The sequence below is a fragment of the Danio rerio genome, chromosome 7 (genome assembly GCF_052040795.2).
Source record: "Danio rerio strain M-AB ecotype USA chromosome 7, GRCz13ab, whole genome shotgun sequence".
NCBI classification, from domain to species: Eukaryota; Metazoa; Chordata; class Actinopteri; order Cypriniformes; family Danionidae; genus Danio; species Danio rerio.
Window position 1 is genome coordinate 2,557,501 of NC_141027.1, and position 19,118 is coordinate 2,576,618.

General features: G+C 33.9%; 1 protein-coding gene across 3 annotated transcripts in view; it reads right to left on the reverse strand.

The window, feature by feature from the left end:
- Positions 1-18,130, reverse strand: part of apold1b (apolipoprotein L domain containing 1b) — a 27,987-nt gene extending 9,857 nt beyond the window's left edge. Inside the window, exons 1-7 of one of the 3 annotated variants that reach the window (XM_087260376.1) lie at positions 17,836-18,130; positions 11,219-11,266; positions 8,837-8,881; positions 7,344-7,418; positions 4,989-5,048; positions 4,718-4,759; positions 4,566-4,610 (exon numbers count right to left, since the gene is read on the reverse strand). In XM_087260376.1, the coding sequence (XP_087116502.1) occupies positions 4,566-4,610; positions 4,718-4,759; positions 4,989-5,048; positions 7,344-7,418; positions 8,837-8,881; positions 11,219-11,254 (303 nt within the window). In that variant the 5' untranslated portion in view covers positions 11,255-11,266; positions 17,836-18,130. Of the gene's footprint in view, positions 1-4,565; positions 4,611-4,717; positions 4,760-4,988; positions 5,049-7,343; positions 7,419-8,836; positions 8,882-11,218; positions 11,270-11,349; positions 11,451-17,835 lie in introns of those variants that run through there. The other 2 variants (XM_087260375.1, XM_087260377.1) reach the window with 2 other exon arrangements.
- Between the last annotated feature and the right edge of the window lie 988 nt (positions 18,131-19,118).

Below are 19,118 nucleotides of genomic sequence, written 5' to 3' on the forward strand. Positions count from 1 at the left end.
TATTTGAATCAATATCCAAATCATCACATATCTGAATCATCACATATCTGAATCATCACATATTTAAATAAATATCAAAATCATCACATTTTTGAATCAATATCCAAATTATCACATATCTGAATCATCACATATCTGAATTATCACATATTTAAATTAATATCTGAATCATCACATATTTGAATCAATATCTGAATCATTACATATCTGAATCATTCCATATTTTAATCAATATCTGAATTATGATATATCTGAATCATCACATATTTGAATCAATATCTGAATCATCACTCATTTAAATTAATATCTGAATCATCACATATCTGAATCATCACATAATAGAATCATCACATTTTTGAATCATCACATATTTGAATCAATATCCAAATCATCACATATCTGAATCATCACATATCTGAATCATCACATATTCAAATAAATATCTGAATCATCACAATTTTGAATCAATATTCAAATCATCACATATCTGAATCATCACATATCTGAATTATCACATATTTAAATTAATATCTGAATCATCACATATTTGAATCAATATCTGAATCATCACATTTTTTAATCAATATCCAAATCATCACATATCTGAATCATCACATGTCTGAATTATCACATAGGTAAATTAATATCTGAATCATCACATATCTGAATCAATTTCTGAATCATCACATTTTTGAATCATCACATATTTAAATCATTATCTAAATCATCACATATCTGAATCATCACATATCAGAATCATCACATTTTTGAATCAATATCCAAATCATCACATGTCTGAATCATCGCATATCTGAGTTATCACATATTTAAATTAATATCTGAATCATCACATATTTGAATCAATATCTGAATCATTACATATCTGAATCATTCCATGTTTTAATCAATCTCTGAATTATGATATATCTGAATAATCACATATTTGAATCAATATCTGAATCATCACTCATTTGATTTAATATCTGAATCATCACATATCTGAATCTTCACATAATAGAATCATCACATTTTTTAATCATCACATATTTGAATCAATATCCAAATCATCACATATCTGAATCATCACATATCTGAATCAATATCTGAATCATCACATTTTTGAATCATCACATATTTGAATCATTATCTAAATCACCACATATCTGAATCATCACTCATTTGAATCAATATCTGAATCATCACATATCTGAATCATCAACTATTTGAAACAATATCTGAATCATTACATATCTGAATCATTCCATATTTGAATCAATATCTGAATTATGACATATCTGAATCATCACATATTCTAATCAATCTCTGAATCATCACTCATTTGAATTAATATCTGAATCATCACATATCTGAATCATCACATATTTGAATCATTATATATATCATATATTTGACTCAATATTTGAATCATCACATATTTAAATCAATATCTGAATCATCACATATTTTAATCAATATCTGAATCATCACATATCCAAATAATCACATATCTAAATTATCCATTATTTGAATCAATACCTGAATCATTAAATATCTGAATTATCACATATTTAAATTAATATCTGAATCAACACATATTTGAATCAATATCTGAATCATTACATATCTGAATCATTACATATTTGAATCAATATCTGAATTATGATACATCTGAATCATCACATATTTGAATCAATATCTGAATCATCACTCATTTGAATTAATATCTGAATCATCACATATCTGAATCATCACATATCTGAATTATCACATATTTAAAAAAAATATCTGAATCATCACTTTTTTGAATCAATATCCAAATCATCACATATCTGAATCATCACATATCTGAATTATCACATATTTAAATTAATATCTGAATCATCACATATTTGAATCAATATCTGAATCATCACATTTTTTAATCAATATCCAAATCATCACATATCTGAATTATCACATTTAAATTAATATCTGAATCATCACATATCTGAATCAATATCTGAATCATCACATTTTTGAATCATCACATATTTGAATCATTATCTAAATCATCACATATCTGAATCATCACTCATTTGAATCAATATCTGAATCATCACATATCTGAATCATCAACTATTTGAAATAATATCTGAATCATTACATATCTGAATCATTCCATATTTGAATCAATATCTGAGTTATGACATATCTGAATCATCACATAATCGAATCAATATCTGAATCATCACTCATTTGAATTAATATCTGAATCATCACATATCTGAATCATCACATATTTGAATCATTATATATATCATATATTTGACTCAATATTTGAATCATCACATATTTAAATCAATATCTGAATCATCACATATTTTAATCAATATCTGAATCATCACATATCCAATAATCACATATCTAAATTATCCATTATTTGAATCAATACCTGAATCATTAAATATCTGAATCATCACATATTTGAATCAATATCTGAATCATCACATACTTGAATCTATATCCGAATCATCACATATCTGAATCATTACATATTTGAATAAATTTTTAAATCATCATATCTGAATCATCACATATCTGAATCAACAATTGATTCGTCACCTATCTGAATCATCACATTTTTGAATCATTACATATTTGAATCATTATCTAAATCATCACATATTTGAATCATCACTCATTTGAATCAATATCTGAATCATCATATATCTGACTCATTATATATGTCATCATATATTTGACTCAATATTTGAATCATCACATATTTCAATCAATATCTGAATCATCACATATTTGAATCAGTATCTGAATCATCACATATTTGATTCAATATCTGAATCATCACATATCTGAATAATCAAATATTTGAATCAATATCTAAATCATCACATATCTGAATAATCACATATGTGAAAAATCACATATTTGAAAAATCACATATTTGAATAAATTTTTGAAGCAATGCTGAGCAATCACCATGAGCAAGTCAACATGTTTTGTTTGCACTTAACACCAGTGTAAATGTCAGACGCTGATAGTTTACAGTCTGTCAGCAGTCTTTTACACACACACACACACACACACACACACACACACACACACACACACACACACACACACAAACATTCACACTCATGTCTCCTCTGACAAACTGCATATTTAACCTACAGTACAACACCTCTTTAAGTGCATGTACTTAAACATCCAGACAGACAGACGGACGGAGAGCTATAAATCATGTTTAGAGCTTGTACAGAGCTCATCCTTCCCTCAGACAACATCAGTGCTAACTTTATTATTATTTTATCAAGACACTTACGCAATAATTAGACTGTAAACTATCAGTCTGAGTACACAAGCACACACAGAACACTCCACTCAAGTGTTTAAACTGTATGTAAATGGTCACATCAAAATGTAAATGTAAATGGTCACATCAATGAATCAATATTTAAACAGTCACATACATAAATGATCATATATTTGAATCAAAATCTGATTAATCACATATGCGAATCATCACATATTTGAATCATCACATATTTGAATCATCACGTTTAAAACATCACATATCTAAATCATCACATATTTGAATAAATATTTGAATCATCACATATTTAAATCAATATCTGAATCATTACATATTTTAATCAGTATTTTAATCAATGTATAATTAATAACATTTAAATCAATGTTTTGAATCATCACATATTTGAATTAATATTTGTATCATCATATATTTAAATCAATATCTGAATCATCACATATTTGAATTGTCAAAGTTTTGAATCAATGTTTTAAATAATCACATATTTGAATCATCATATATTTGAACCAATGAATGAATCATCACATATTTGAATCAATACTTGAATTAATGTATAATTCAGAACATTTGAATCAATGCTTCGAATCATCACATTCAAATCAATATTTGAATCATCACATATTTTAAACAATTTCTGAATCATCACCTATTTGAATCAATACATGAATCATCACATATTTGAATCAACATTTGAATTATTCCATATTTGAATTATTATTTGAATCATCTCATATTTGAATTGTCAAAGTTTTGAATCAATGTTTTAAATAATCACATATTTGAATCATCATATATTTGAACCAATTAATGAATCATCACATATTTGAATCAATACTTGAATTAATGTATAATTCAGAACATTTGAATCAATGCTTCGAATCATCACATTCAAATCAATATTTAAATCATTACATTTGAATCCTCACATATTTCAATCAATATCTGAATCATCACATATTTGAATCAATACATGAACCATCAAATATTTGAATCAACATTTGAATCATTCCATATTTGAATTAATATCTGAATCATCACATATTTGAATCATCACATATCTGAATCATTACATATTTGAATCAATCTCTGAATCATCATATATTTGAATTAGTATTTAAATCGTCACATTTTTTGAATCAATATCTGAATCATCCCATAACTGACTAAATATTTGAGCTGTTAGCCAGTTCATCTCTACATCTATCACACACACACACACACACACACACTCTAATACCTGAGACGAGGACTTCAGATGATGATCTGGCATCCCACTGTGATCCTGAAACACAAAGTCAGAAAACACTTTACCAATAGGCAGAAATAAGATGATGCGCAACGTTACTCAGAGTTTGTGTGTGTGTGAGTGAGTGAGTGTGTGTGTGTTACCTGGTGCGCTGCAGAGAGCGTCGGCTCATCACTGCTCCTGATCTAAAGACAGAAAGAAGAGATGCTGAAACAGACAAACATTTACTGCTGAGCAGAGTCAACACACACACACACACACACACACACACACACACCGATACTGCTGAGAGTGGACACACACACCTCTGAGTAAATGTGTGATTCTCGCTGAGAGTTTTCTGTATGTTTGAGGGACAAATAGAAAACGAGTGAGTGTGTGAGCGAGCGTGTGTGTGAGAGTGTGTGTGTGTACCGGTGAGGAAAACCTGAAGGGGTTCAGTCTTTGAATCATCCCCATGATTATTCCAGGATCCTGAAATAAAGAAGAAACCATCAACAGTAAACTACAGCGTGATCTAATGAAGCCGGTAACGACTGACAGGCTCGCAACGAAGCAACAGACCAGTCCATTAATGAGGAAGTAGTTTATCCCAAAGCCTCCACACTCTTCCGTTACACACATTTAAAAGTTTGTACTCTGTCTACACAAAAAAAACTACCTTCTCTAAGCACTAGAGGTCGCGTTAACCGAATATTTTCAGTCACTGACGGATTTATTTCAGCAGTGACAGAAACATCTGAAGGTGATCCGTCATTTTGATGAATTATGCTGAGGAGATCTATTGTAATTTGTAGCTAACTGTAATTCCCACTCCTGTCCAGCTGATGGCGATCGCCCTTGTCTTGTCTCCTCTTTGTCACCGCTGCGGACAGTCGCAAAAATCTCACAGCAGCTGAGTGTGAGAAGTTTCTTTAAACGGCCAAATAGTTGTGATATTAATAATAAAGGTGAAAAAAGAGGAAGTGATGCAGTGGACAATAGCCCCTTTCACACATACAGACCTTTCCGGAAAATTACCGGCAATTTTCCGGAAAGGTTGTATGTGTGAACAGGTCCTTTTTGAAAATACCGGTAAATTCGTTCTGGCTATTTTCCGGAAAGAGAAGTTGTAACATTACCGGTAATTTGCCGGAATGCTGTGCTGTGTGAATGCAGACGGAAGATTGCCGTAATAAGCGCGTGCACGTCTAGAACGTGCTGACGTGAGACGTCTACTTCAACCAATCCGAACAGTCAGAAGCATTCACATCCGCGTGGTTTATGAGAATAAAAGCCTTTCAATATTTTCCCAGACGCATTTAGCTGCTAGAAGTTACGATAGTTAGGATAACGTTTATATGTTCTTCTTAATGCCAACTGTGTAAATAATCATCGATGAGATGCTTATGATAATCCGTTGTTTGTTTACCTTCAAGTTTTGCGTGTGCCAGTGAAACAGCCGTGAGCGCCAGCACACACATATTATGAACATCTCGACATGCGAAAGTGATCCTCCATATGTTTTCATCGAAGTTGTTCACAATATTGATCATCCACAGAGTTTGTAATTTAGTCAAATGTTTACAAACACAAGCGCAGCCGTTTAAAGCTCATTTGTGGTGAATGATGTCAGAATTTACCGGTATTTTGGAATAGATGTGTGAATGCTCTTTTCTGAAAATTTCCGTAACGTCCTCGCCTGTGTGAACAGCGCTTTTTTGAATATACCGGTAAAGTCGTTCTGGAAATTTTCCAGATATTTACTGGTATCACTGTGTGAAAGGGGCTAATGAAGACCAAACAGACAAAAATACAATCCAACCAAGTGGCAGCTAGCAAGGAGGTCAGGTTTAGTGTTTTTATATTGTGCACTACAAAATTTTTTTTTCATTTTTAGTATTAGTTGTTTCTTGCAATCAATAAAGGTTTATTATTATTTATTGTATTATATATATTATTTATAGAAATGTTTTCTAACTGCAAAACGCTGGCTGAAGTGGCGCTAGTAAATCCGGTCTTTGTTCATGAGAAGTCGACTTTCCGAGGCAAAGACAGTCTCTCTTGATGCACTTGATCACGCACAGGCAAGCAACCAGTTCAGGTCGACGCAGGAGGAAGATATGAGGTAAGGCAGATATGAGCTATTGTTCATTTGTCAAATAAATAAATGAATAGTTTAGCCTGTATGCTCGTCGTGCAAGTTCATTATTAAAACATGAATGAAAAAAACGATCAGAAAGTCTGCAAATTACACAACAATCAATAATAAGTTATGACGGAAATTTTACAACTCTCTCCGTCAAAATGACAGACAGTTAGCACGCAGTTTAAGCATGAGAACAGGGATGCACCACTAATGTCTTCGATTAATTATTGGCTGTGTCCGAAACAGCCTACTACTCAGTAGGTACTGCATTTGAATTTAAACGTACTGCTCGGCCGCTAGAAAAGTGCGTTCTATACAGTATGAACGTGAAAGGTATGAATGGAATTCGGACGTACTACATCCGTCATTTTGTCATGGTCACGTGACCTACCTGCGTCAATTGCGTTGCTTTACTCCCATTTATGAATTCGCTCGCGGGCATCATGGGATAGCGCAGCATGCATGTGATGCGCACTCTAGAATCTCGCCGGAAGTAGTAAGTCATCCGGGTACTTCTCGCATTCTGGTTTTCGAACTCTATGACTTCGGACATACTACTCGGCTCGCATACTGATTTTAGCGTACTATATAGTATGGAAATATGCGGTTTCGGACGCAGCCATTGTGTGTGATATTCAGACCTGTGAGTGTGGAGTGTTTCTGCTGCTCTCTCCTGCCGCCTCAGGCCTGGAGGAGGAACTGCACACAGATGATTCCTGCAACACCACCACAAACACACTTTTACACTCATATCTTTAAAAACACAGAGTCCTGAATTATCCCCAAACACCGACATTTATCCACAGGTCTGTCTTTAAATCATCTACACCAAACAACTACGTGCTCTACATCCACCTGCAGACGATGACAATAGACTGTATGCGCTCTGTAATAAATGTGATGTAATGTCATGTGTATTCACATCTATAGCGCTTTACATCATGGGGGGGGTCTCTCCTCACCACCACCAGTGTGCAGCTGGATGATCCAATTGTCACAGAGGCCAGCTAGTAAGTGCTGTGCAGGTAAACCTCACTCCTCTGACCTCTAAAGGTGCTCTAGCAACAAACGGTCTTGGTGTTTAGCCTCCTTGGTAGAGCAACCGTCTCCCATGCGGAAGGTCGCCAGTTTGATACCAGCTCGGAGCGGGATGGGTGGCGTAGGACCGGCGGGGTTAAACGATGGCAGCCACAGAACAAATGGTACCAGTGTGCTCACCACACACCAGCAATAGGTGGAGTGTAGACAGTGATAGAGCCAATTCGGTGGATGGGTTGATGGGGAGGGCTGATGGGGGGAATTTAGCCATGACACTGAGGTTACACCCCTACACTTTACCAGAAGTGCCATGGGATTATTAATGAGCACACAGAGTCGGGACCTCAGTTTAACGTCTAATCTGAAAGACGGCGATCACTGACAGTACAGTGTCCCTTTCACTATACTTGGGCATTAGGACTTACAGACCACAGGTTGGTTTCCCAGAGATGGGTTGCGGCTGGAAGGGCAACCGCTGCGTAAAAACTCGCTGGATAAGTTGGCGGCTCATTCCACTGTGGCGACCCTGGATTAATAAAGGGACTAAGCCGACAAGAAAATGAATGAATGAAACCGCAGGTTGAGCGCCCCCTGCTGGCCTCACTAACACCACTTCCAACAGCAACCTAGTGTTCCCATGTGGTCTCACATTCATGTACTGACCAGGCTCAGCCCTGCTTATCTTCAGTGAGTCACCGGTCTTAGGCTGCAGTTGCTATAAAGTCTTGGAAACTCTTTATTTTAAGTTACAATTCACCCCATTAACTACTGGCGTATTCCCTGCCTATTATGAAGATATCATCTGTTCGGTAGCACTTATAAAGTGTGATCTTATTCTACATCCCTAATCCTAAACTTAACTACCACTTAACTATTATTAAGCAGCTAATTAGTAGTCGATTGAGCTAAAAGTCTTAGCTAATGCTTTGTTAATATTGCAAATTGTACATTAAAATGAAGTGCAAGCAAATAAATTATGCATAGCAAGTTGGATGTATGCAAATGAATTAATAAAATAAATATTATGAGCAATTTTAAAAAACACCACAATGCTACTTATAATGCTGTATATAATAAAGACCATGTTAAACCTCACCTGTTTGCTGTCATTATTCACCGATGACGTGGTTACTGATGAGTTCTAGGACGAGAAAATATTATTATCATATATATATATATATATATATATTAGACATAAAACATTGACATAAGCTGTAATAACTTACTCTTTATCCAAATGTAAAGCTTGTGGAAGGAAGAACGGTCAACAAACGGCTGAATGGAGTATGCACTAACCTATAGTATTCAGTCACAAGATGGCGCCAAACTGTCTAAAACTTTGGCTATAATGAACCCTTTTAATGTAAATATATTCTGTGATGGAAGGAGTGGATTTAACCAATAGGAGAGGTAAGTAGCCACTTATAAGGTCTCACGAAATCCCCAATAAATGCATAGAAGTATACATATTATCTTTAAACTATATTGTGTATGGTGAGGGTCAAACAAATAAAATTGAAATTTAAAATATTATATTCGTCCAAATTTGTCCCCCACCCCCAATGATGGCACAGTCCAGCAGTCAGATCAGATATAGATTTACAGTAGAAGGAGGTGCTCTATAAAAAAGACTAAACACACTAAACTAAATTTATTTTAAAAACTAAACAATTCATTTAGTTATTATTACTTTCAGTAGAAAATGGAGATTGAGTGCTATAAGAAAAAGAGACAAAACAAAAAAACATTTGTTTTATAGTTGTTTAAAGGGTCACAAAACACCAAAACACATGTGTTGAGCTGTTGACAGTCGTATATGTGTCCCACACTGCTAAAAACACTATTAGGACACCTATATTTCACTAAAAAGTGTAAATTGGTTGTTTTTGCGTTATTTCAAGCAAATTCGTACTTCCTGTTTGAAACGAATTTTTGAAGCTGCGTCACGGCCATGACATAATAGCGTGTATTCCAGCGTGCAGACTGGACGTCTGTGCCAGAGTGAGTCTTATTACGTCTTACAGTGTGATGCATTAATGCATGAGTAAGACTTGGTTCAAACCAATCAGCGCGCTCTATTGTGCAACTTCATTAATATTCATTACTGTCACAGTGTTTAGACGACAGAGACGCCACGTTGTGTTGGCAAAACAAGCGTGAAGTGTTAACTTTCCTGCAGTGAAGTTTTTAGGGTTTTTTTTTCTTCTCTCATTCGCAGTGCGGTATTAAACATTGCATGAAAAATACACACTTAGATCAGTTCCTCGAATCAAATATCTCGTTTGTCGCGAGGGACTGAATGAATTCCCTGAATGAAAGAGCCAAACTGCAGTTAAAGTTCACCATTTAATAATTTGGCAAATAATTCGACTACAGATGTCCATATAGGTTAAACACCATCACTTTCTCCTGTCTGTGTGTGTGTGTATTTTGACTCTGAAACTCGTGCGTGCCCAAATAGACACTCCCACACCATCCCACTTTAGTTCCTCCGACACTCCCCTCTAAACAGAGCTGGACACGCCCACTATTATGACTTTTTCCAAAGTAGAGGTGTGAAAACACCCTGCTAAAACTAGGGGGTTTCATGGCCCTTTAAAAAAAAACTATTTATTTAAAAATAACAAAATATATTTAGTATTTTTAGTAGTTTTTTTGTTTTATTTTGGAATTTTTAAAGAAAAAAATTGAAAACAATATTAAATGATCAATAAAAGGATGAAACAAAAGAAGAAATTTATTTAAAAATTATATTTACTTCTTTATTTAATTGTTTTTAATATAAACTGCATAAGAGGAGATGAAAAAAAAACAACACAATTGTTAGTATTTTTAATTGTTTTTTTGTTTGAAGACAAAATGATTAAAAGGAGGTGATAAATGAAAAACGACAAAACAAATGAAACAATTTACTTAAAAACTGAACAATTCATTCATTTTTACTTGTATTTATTTCTTTTTGGTTGTTTTTTAAAGTAGAAAAGACGTTTGAGGGATATAGGAAAAAAAGCTAAAACAAAACGAATCAATTGATTTAAAAAAAAAAAAAAAAATATATATATATATATATATATATATATATATATATATATATATATATATATATATATATATATATAGTATTTTTTGTTTTGTTTTGTGATTTAAAAAAATAAATTAGAAAACAATATTGAATGATCTATAAAAAGACGAAACAAAAGAAACAATTTATTTAAAAACTAAATTTACTTATTTATTTCATTGTTTTAAGATAAAATGCATTTGAAGAAAAAAACAATTAGAAAAGGATTAACATCAACAAAGGATTAACTATTAACAACAACATTTATTGTTTTTACTTTTTGTTTGTTTTGTTTTTTAAAATCTGTAATAAAACGTCACCTCTGTATGCTTTGTACTTTATTTATTTCGTCTGCCTCATATACATTGTGCTTGCGTTGATGTTATTGCACTAATACAAATAAATAAAAGCCCAAACCTGTGGAGAAGATCTGAAAGGGTTGAGTCTCTGCATGCCCAGTCCGTCCTGCTGAAGAAAACAAACAGCATAGACGGTTAATGAAGGGTTAATGAGTCTTTAATTAAGGAGACGATCATTACTGCACTGACTGGTTGAGCTGGATCTTCTGTTTGTGTTTGCCGTGGGTCAATGGAGCCACCTTTCACCCTCTGCTTTCAGTCAAAGCTCTTATTATAAGGTGGTTTCTGTACTATTGAGTGGACATTAAGCACAGGCCTGTACTATAGTAGAGTAAACACTTCAATGGGAAATATATTACGTAACTAACACTGTGATAAGAGTCAGCAGACACACCTACACACAATCCTTCACACTAAACAAAAAAAAAAAAAAAAACACTGGGTTGTTGCAGCCCAATGTTGGGTCAAATATGCATAAATTCAACACATTAAGGTAAAAAGTCTCATTTAATTGTATATTTTCAAAAAATTATAATAATACAACATTGAGTTTGGTTTATGATCACATTACGCTTTAAAAAAGGGTCATTATAACACAACGTTGGGTTAAATGTGGACAAACAAAACCATTAAGTTTAAAAGTGTCAAAAAAATTTCATTTAAAAATACAGTATATACTGTATATATATATATATATATATATATATATATATATATATATATATATATATATATATATATATATATATATATATATGAGCAATTCCAGCGTTATGGATGTGACATTTGCAGTAAAAACTCAAAACATAATTTCACACAGAAAGTATATGTTGACATTATATCGAAACTTCTGTTTATATTTTCCAAAACAGCTCACCACAGAGTTATGGGAGCAGAAAAATATCAATATGTAAACATGTTTTATATTTTAAATTAGGAAAATAAACATGCGTTATGGATGTGACAAAAAAAGTTTGCGAATTTACAGTCGACAACTGATTATTTAGAAATTCTGACAGTTAAACTGCACAACCCAAAAGACACAATGCTCATCAAACAGGTATGAGTCGGCTCACTATAGAATTAAAATGATTAATTTTATTTAATTTGACATTTTTGCATTTATGAAGAAAAAGTGTCGTTATGGATGTGACACATTTCCGTTATGGATGTGACAGCTGTGAAATTGCCGCTTGTGTGATTTTGGCAAATTAAATATAATAGTTTGAAATACTGACAGATACATTCACGAGTATTTTTACAGTACTGTAAAATACTTGCTAACACAAAAAATGTAGAAACGGTTTCTCTATTTTGCTGAAAACTAAATAATTTTTTATGGCAAGGTTGACATTTGCTTGGAATTGCCCATATATATATATTAGGGGTGTCAAATTTATGCTCAATTTCGATTATCGAATCAAAAAATAGAATCGTCGATGCTGCCACGCCCCCATGTCACGTCAGCTTGGCTTGCCAAGCGGAAAAAACAGACTTGTTGAAGTGCTTGTTGAACTGCAGAAGCAGGAGACCCGTCGACAGAACTTAAACCCTCTCCTCTTTCAATGAAGTCGCCGGTGTGCAAGCATTTTGGATTTCCAGTGAGTTATGCTGACAACGTTCGTGTTGTCGACAAAAAACACAGTTTTGCAAGCTGTGCTATGTACATTACGTACGATTTGTCCGATAGACAACACCGGCATCGCGATCCTCCGCCCGCCCCCGTTGCAAATCCGCTCGCGAAAAATTCACACTCAGTCCCTGTTTACACTGTCTTTGTTTTTAAATGGCATTTTAGAATGACAACGATTTGACATCCACAGTGGCGTGTAGCATTTCTGAGCAGCCCTCCTTCCTCTCTACCTCTGACACACACACACACACACACAGACACAGACGCACACACACAGCCATGTGCTCGAGACAGCAGGTCCAGGCAGTCAGAGGACTGCTTCAATCTTTCACTCACTTGTACTTAGTCATTTTAGCGAACACCTCAGATACTGTTGGCTGGTTCCTGTTGGTTGTGCGTCTTTTTTATCGACGCCATTATAACGACACAGATCACTGCCTATTCACGAGTCCCGCAGAAAAAGTGATTGACAGGTGTAATTATGTGTGTAACTTGCCTTTATTCATTTACTGTATGATTTGTTTATGGGTAAAACAAAGACCATGCAGGTCAGGTAGTTTAAACAGTAGCCTACAAATAATTAATTGGTCAATAATTAATTAATTATTCATAATCGAATCGAATCGTGCCTTTAGAATCGAAAATGTAATCGAATCGAGGATTTGGAAGATCGTGACACCCTTTATATATATATATATTATATATATATATATATATATATATATATATATATATATATATATATATATATATATATATATATACACAACACTTCTGGCTGGTTCTTGAATCTGATTGGCTGATAGGCATGCTATATTTTGACAGTAACATCACACAAAGGCCTCTTCACCTCTGTGTATTACTCCGCCCACATACAGCCAGCAACAAGGTGAGACGCTACAGTTTGACAAATATTACTGCTGTTGGACAACAAAATGTACTTTTGAGGCATTTTATTGGACAATGTAGTTGTTTAGATTGCAACTATGCAGTTTATTTGTAAGAATAGTGCCTATTTTAAAATAGTTACACTTTCTGAGAGAGCTCGTTGTGGCCATAAGCCTGACATAGTGTAGCAGACCAAAGATGGTTGACATTGTCTATCCACAAGATGGTGACAGAACTGCATAATAAGCCCTTGCTTAGATTTAAACTGTTGTGTGTTTTCTTGAGAAAATCGGAAAGTGTCACGGTTTTTAAGGTGGACCGGATAGAGTCAATGAGAAGCTGCGAATAAGAAGCTGGATTCAGCCTCGTCCCTCCTTATCGCAAACACAACAGCAGTCTGGTGGCTGCGCTGCTTTTTTTCACGGTTAATTATTGTGAAATTGTAATGGTCACTTGATGTTTGATATGCATTATGTATAAACGTCCCCTTTAGGAGGACTTCTTCTGTGGTTGTTTTATCTTTAAGATGTAAGCACGCATGCATGGGAGCTCAGTTCAGTTCTGGCGAGCTCTGAGGAGAAGTGTGTGATGGTCGCTCTGCCTCTGTATTATTCTTTTATTTCAATAATGTAACGTTTTATTTTGAGATGGATGTTTGAGTGGCTTTTCCTTTTTCCTACTGATTGTCGTTGACTGGCATGTATGTAGTCGACAGCACTTGGGAGGAACGCATAAAGGCCAATATGAAGAGCGAAATAGATTCCTTAAAGTCTCTGGGAAAACGCTGAGACACCTGCCACCCGTCACAATACCACAGGCAAGAGATAAATACTGTAGACTAATAGGCTGTAGGGAGATATCTCTGTAGACTGATGGAATTTCATGTCACATTCAGCCTTATAATCTTACTATGTGAGCAAAATCAGCTGGTTTGTCTTCTCTAGACATCTTCAGAGAGTCATTCAACCACTAGCTCTACAGTGACGTTGGTGAATCAGTAACGGCTTCTGTTATAGATGTCATAGATGTGAATGAATGGCGGAAGAAAGTAGTTCCTAATACAAATGTGTTTTAGACTCTCTGTGTTTGATTTTCATATTTATATACACAATTATGCCGTCAAACTGTTATATAAATGTAATATCACACTTGTAGCAGTGCTATATGGCTGTATATCAGCACTGGTGGGACGATAACGCACTTGTGCCAAGTCTGCCAACGCACGCCTTCCACCAGTACTGATATACAGCCATATCGCACTGCTACTTGTGTGATATTGCTATATATATATATATAGGCCGAGGCAGTGGTGCAGTAGGTAGTGCTGTCGCCTCACAGCAAGAAGGTCGCTGGTTCGAGCCTCGGCTCAGTTGCCGTTTCTGTGTGGAGTTTGCATGTTCTCCCTGCGTTCGCGTGGGTTTCCTCCGGGTGCTCCGGTTTCCCCCACAGTCCAAACACATGTGGTACAGGTGAATTGGGTTGGCTTAATTGTCCGTAGTGTACGAGTGTGTGTGTGAATGTGTTTGTGGATGTTTTCCAGAGATGGGTTGCGGCTGGAAGGGCATCCGCTGCGTAAAAACTCACTGGATAAGTTGGCGGTTCATTCCGCTGTGGCGACCCCGGATTAATAAAGGGACTAAGCCGACAAGAAAATGAATGAATGAATTAATATTTCAAATTAAAAATGTTCGTTCAACACTGGGGGTCAAGTGTCAAATAAATGTCACTGGAAAATTAACCCAGCATTGGGTTTGATTTACGACAACCTGCCTTTTTTTGTGGTTACGTATTGTTTTAAATGCTGGGTTGTACTGTATTTAACCCAAAGTTGGGTCAAATGTAGACAAACCCAGACTATAAGTCAAAAAGTGTCAAAAATATATATTTATTAATAATGCAACATTGTGTTTGGATTACGACAACACAATGTGTTTTGGAAATATTTACACTTAAAAAAATCTGGGTCATTGTAAGCAAATGTTGGGTTAAATGTGGACAAACTCAACCGTTAGGTTAAAAAGGGTCATCTTAAATGTAGTTTAAAAATACTGCTCATCATTGGGTTTGGCCTATAACAACAAACCTGCATTTTAGTCAGTGGGTTTACACTAAATAAATGGGTCACTGTAGACCAATGTTGGGTCAAATGCACACAAGCCCAAGCATTTAGTTCATTTTTTTTTCAATTAAATTAAAATGATATATTTTAACCCACCTGTTGGGTTTGTCCACATTTGACTTTGGTTACAACAAGCCAGCATTTGTATAGAGTACCCTCAATCACTGCTGTCAGGAGCACAGAGTTTAGTCGTATTGTGCTGGTTGTGTCTTTTTTGATTGCTCAATGTCTGAAAGGTGACTTATAACTAATACTCTGCTATTTTTAAACTGACCCAGTGAGGTCTGACTGACGCATGACCAAGACTCAGCTCATTAATATTAATTATGAATATGAATAGTGATTATGTGACTCGAGGTTATAAGCAAGGGCATGAGCTTTCAGACTCGAAGAGGAATAATAAAAGAACAATAAATAAACAGATAACAAAAAACTAACTTGCATTTAAGAAAATTAATGTAGATTTTGTGCTGTAAAATATTTATTAGTTAATTTAACACGCAAACGGAATTTGTAAGGAACAAATTTACAGCAGCTGTGGAATAATATTTATATTTATTGAAAAGCTTTAAATAAGTTAGCACACACAGCCAGAAATCAGTCTTCAGAAATAAAGACTTGCTTTTTTCCCTCCTATATTTAAACATATATATTTCAAATTATACAAAAATGGGCAAAAAAATTGCTAAAATAATTTTTAAATGTGTTTACAGGAATATATTTAATGTGTATTATAATAAATGTGTTTACAGGAATATATTTTCTAATTATATATATATATATATATATATATATATATATATATATATATATATATTTATATATATATATATACACACACACACACACACACACATATATATATATACATATACACACACACACACACACACACACACACACAAATATGTATGTATACACACACACACACACACACACATATATATATATACATATATACACACACACACACACACACACACACACACATACATATATATATATATATACACACACACACAAATATGTATGTATATACACACACACACACACACACACACACACACACATATATATATATATATATATATATATATATATATATATATATATATATATATATATATATATATATATATCTTTTTTTCAATTTTAACTCGTTTTAAAATATATTTTACCCTCCATATATTTCAATCCAAGATAATGTGATCACACGTAAAGTTATCAACATCTTTTCTGCATTTCAACCAATAAACATACTTAAAATAATACAGGTGTTATTATTTACAAGGTGGGAAATGTATTTTGTTCACTCTAAAATATGTTTAGAAATAGATTTAGTTTAATGAAATATAATTTTCAAAATATATTAAATATTACATTTCAAAAATGTATTTTATTAAACACGAATACAACTTATTTATTAAAATAAATTCAAAACTATATATATAATCATCCCTCGGTGTTTTTGTAGGAAAAAGTTTTACAAATACAAGTGGAATTAAAAAGACAATTGATGTTACGTAAACCTGACGTCATCGATGCGCTGCGCTACGTAACAAAAAGGTCAACAAAACCGGATTTTGTTGTATTTTTAATGTCAGACACGTCTTTCAGACGCAGGCGGACTTTACACGACAGACTGGACACTGAATGGACGAGCCTTACACCGAAAACAATGACAAGTTAAAAAAAGTGTCCTGGGGCAAAGGCTTGGCTTATCAATATTCATAAAGCACAAGACTGAACCAATCATTTCAAGCGACGTCAGCAATGCGTGATTAATATTCATGAGCGTCCACGCTTTCGCTTCAGGCGAAGGAATGTACAGAAACTTTTTTCTTGAACATGCGCGCGCGTCTTTATAAGCAGATATCTTTACATTTTCAACTCGACACACACTGGAATCAAGTCAAAACCTCCACAGTTTGCAGAGATTTTCAACTTAAAGCAGATTAATGACTAAGCAGTATGTTAAACAGCAAACAAACACCTCCTCATTTCTACACAGCAAACCGCAATAAACAGCGCTTACCTTCACAATGATCTGACTGTAGCGGTGTGCTGATTCCCTGAACACTCGCCCAAACTAACGATAAAACAAACACACAGAAAGAAAGAGAGAGAGAGAGAGACAGCTGGAGATTTCGGCGTTCCCCGAGAAGTTTTGCTAATGTCCGGTTGTGAAATGAGACTCCGCAATCTCTGTGTCGTAAAAAAAAACTCAAAACAAGAAACTAATCGGCTCTAAAAAACAGTGTCAAGTGTGTGAAGAGATGAATATCTGCCTCTGTTTTCCTGTAAAATCACACACTCTTCCTTGAAAAAGCACATGATCAGGGCGGGTTTGGTGGAAAACTCTGATTTCCCACATCAACATGAGCCCACATGCTTGAATATAGCCCGTGTTCACACAAACAAGTAGTGCATGTTGTACTTTTTTATTTAAATATCTTTTCTGTATTGCACATAGTGTCCGGAGATATTAGCAGTAATACCATTGGTGCAAAACAAGAGCGTATATGACATTTATCATCTATAAAAGCAGTTCTGTGCACTTCAGTAAACACAACAACAACAACAACAACAAATAGCCTGAAGTACAGTTTAATACCATGTGATATTCAATCTGTATATTTAGACCTTATACCTAGAGTAAGAATAAAGTCACTTGTGTTCACAATTATCACAATATCTTAAACATTCATAAATCAAAACATCAGTTTGCAATATAAAGTCTAAAGCAGCAGAATGGGCTGGATTTCTACAGCTAAACAAACTGATTGACACTGAAATATGTGCACATTCAAGCTGTATAGTTCAGAAACTTTGTTAAAAATATAATACAAATGATTTTGAAGACTATTTATGAACAGTTATGCAAGTTTCTGCCAAAGGAGAACCTTACAATTCACATAGGCTTCTCATTTATATCTGTACATTTTAAGTTTTTATCTCAGACTGAGTTTACGTCCAGCAAAACAATTCAATATAAAAGTCTGAACTGTGAAATATAAACATAAAATTATAAGAATATATATATATATATATATATATATATATATATATATATATATATATATATATATATATATATATATATATAAACAGAGTTAGCCAGCTAACAGCTAACCAAACCTTCTCTGATGGTAAACATTTAAAAGTAAAAAAAATATATGTAGAAAATTAATCTTTAGGTTAAGATAATATTGCTATAACCTTAAATTAAATGTTCCTATTAAGCTCTTAGTTCCTGCAATGATTTGGAAAGGTTAATGTTTATATATATATATATATATATATATATATATATATATA